The sequence below is a fragment of the Limulus polyphemus genome, unplaced genomic scaffold, assembly GCF_000517525.1.
Source record: "Limulus polyphemus unplaced genomic scaffold, Limulus_polyphemus-2.1.2 Scaffold5088, whole genome shotgun sequence".
NCBI lineage: Eukaryota > Metazoa > Arthropoda > Merostomata > Xiphosura > Limulidae > Limulus > Limulus polyphemus.
In genome coordinates, this window is record NW_013670698.1 from 22,535 (window position 1) to 24,962 (window position 2,428).

The following is a 2,428-nucleotide window of genomic DNA, read 5'->3' on the forward strand; positions in this document are numbered from 1 at the left end:
AGTATACTTAGAGGGGACTCATTTTTTATTTGAAACATTATCTTATGTTTTGAGTTTCATTTTTCACGTTTTCATTGGTGTATAGTGTCGGTGGTGTTGTTATACATCATTTTAATCTTCTAATTTTTACTTTTTTTCTATCATGAGCATAAAACCAGTTTACATAAGTTCCATCGCAAGTGTTCTTTTGGTGAATTTTCAAAGTAAATGTTTCTTTTTTCTTCATGTTCACGTTTAGGAAGTTTATACAAACATTTTATTAATTTTCTGTTGTGAATTTGATTTTATTATGTTGTTTGTTAATGTGTTTAAAAACTACATCTTTTCTTTTTCTTCTTTAAAGCCACATAGGATGTTATCAATATATCTTCACCAGAAAAGTGGTAGAAATACAACTGTATTAATAGCCTTTGTCTCTCTGCTCATGAGGAATAACGTTGGTAATAATGGACTTCCCATTCCTTGTACTTTTCTTTGTACACAGAAGACTTTCTTTCAAACGTACGTAAAGTTTTTTAAACATAAAACAGTTTTTAATTCCTAGTTCCAATAGTTGTTTCATATCTGGACCTGAAGACGAAAGGCGGAAGACTTTCGAAACGTCGTCCTCCACATTTGTAGGTTTCTACAACAGGCAGTTACTGTCCATTTGATTCAGAACACAAGTAAGGTTTAAAATTCGCCGTAATGCCAAGAAAATTACCAGTTCAAAGAATGAAGAGTGTTTTCGAGGAAATAAGTAAAAAATTAACCATGATAAACAAACAAGAAAATAAGGAAAACCAAAAACAACAGCAACTATTAAAGAAATAAAGTACACACACTGGAAGGAATTAACCAGGATTTGTATAAAATAAACAGATCTAAAATAACTAGCAAACCAAAAAAATAGGAACAATAACAGAATTTTTAAAGGAATTCCCTATGAAGTCAGAGTCTCTAATGAAAAACAAAAAATTAAAACAAATATAAGTGAAGGTGAAAAAACAAGGGATTTAAAGGTTTGTTTGTAATTAAGCACAAAGCTACACCATCTGCTCTGCCCACCACGGGTATCGAAACTCGGTTTCTAGCGTTGAAAGTCCGTAAACAATCCGCTGTACCACTGGAGGGGGGGCGACTTTAAAGGATGTACAAATGAAAGAATTATTAACCACAAAACCTGATAAAGACAACACTGTTGTAATACTATCCAAAACAGAATACGATGTAAAAAAATGAAGTGATTGAAAACGTTACAAAATTTGGAAAAGTAAAACAACCTTCATGAAACATGAAAAAGAAAACTGATCGCATGTTTGAAACAACTAAGAGACAAAAAAATTAATGAAGGCTAACCTTTATTTATTTCAAGAAATACAGATGTAAGAATACTACGGTTATATGAAGAATCAAAGATACATAAATAATTTTTCGCAGTGAGACCAATCCTATCAACGTATGATAGCTTCAATTATGAACTATGTAAATTGCTAGCTTAGATCCTAAAAAGATACACATAAAATGAGAAAACTGTCGTGTACAACTCTTTTAATACAATAAACAAAGTGAAAAAAGAAAGCCTAATAGCAGTATACGTAGCTTTGATATAGAGTCAATGTTAACTCAATTACCCGTGGGTAAAGCCAATGCAATAGCATTAAACAAAATAGACAATGATGAAATAAAGATATAAAAATGTATTTAGAAGATATGAAGAACTATTGGAATTGTGAATTAAAAACTGTTTCACGCTTTGTGCAAAGAGAAAGTATATGAATAGGATGTCAACCACCATCCATCTCCAGTATTATGTCCACCACCATCTCCAGTATTATGTCCACCACCATCTCCAGTATTATGTCCACCACCACCATCTCCAGTATTATGTCCACCACCACCATCTCCAGTATTATGTCCACCACCATCATCTCCAGTATTATGTCCACCACCATCTCCAGTATTATGTCCACCACCATCTTCAGTATTATGTCCACCGCCATCTCCAGTATTACCAACGTTATTTCTCATCAGCCAAAAGCCATTAATAAAGTTTTGTTTCAATCCCTTTCTGGTGGAGATAACATCCTATGTGGCTTTAAAGGAGAAGAATATATGATGTGTTTTTTGAATATTTGAACAAACAACATAATATTCACAACAGAATAAGAGCAAAATTATTGTATAAACTTCCTAAACGTGAAAAAAGAAACGTTTAGTTTGAAAATTCACCAAAAGAACGCTCACAATAGAACTTATGTAAACTGGTTTTTCATTCATGATAAAAAAAGTAAAAATCGGAACATTAAAATGATGTATAACAACAACACTGAGACTATACACCAACGAAAACGTGAAAAATGAAACTCAAAACATAAGAGAATGTTTCAAAATAAAAATATACCCTATAAATGTAATTGATGACACAATCAAGATAAACAGTGAACCC

The 2,428-nt window shown here is 32.0% G+C and overlaps 1 protein-coding gene across 1 annotated transcript; it reads right to left on the reverse strand.

The window, feature by feature from the left end:
* Positions 1-1,728: 1,728 nt before the first annotated feature.
* On the reverse strand, positions 1,729-2,010 carry LOC106472106 (holotricin-3-like). Its single transcript, XM_013932733.1, has one exon. It carries the CDS (start codon positions 2,008-2,010, stop codon positions 1,729-1,731), a length of 282 nt encoding a protein of 93 aa, XP_013788187.1.
* Between the last annotated feature and the right edge of the window lie 418 nt (positions 2,011-2,428).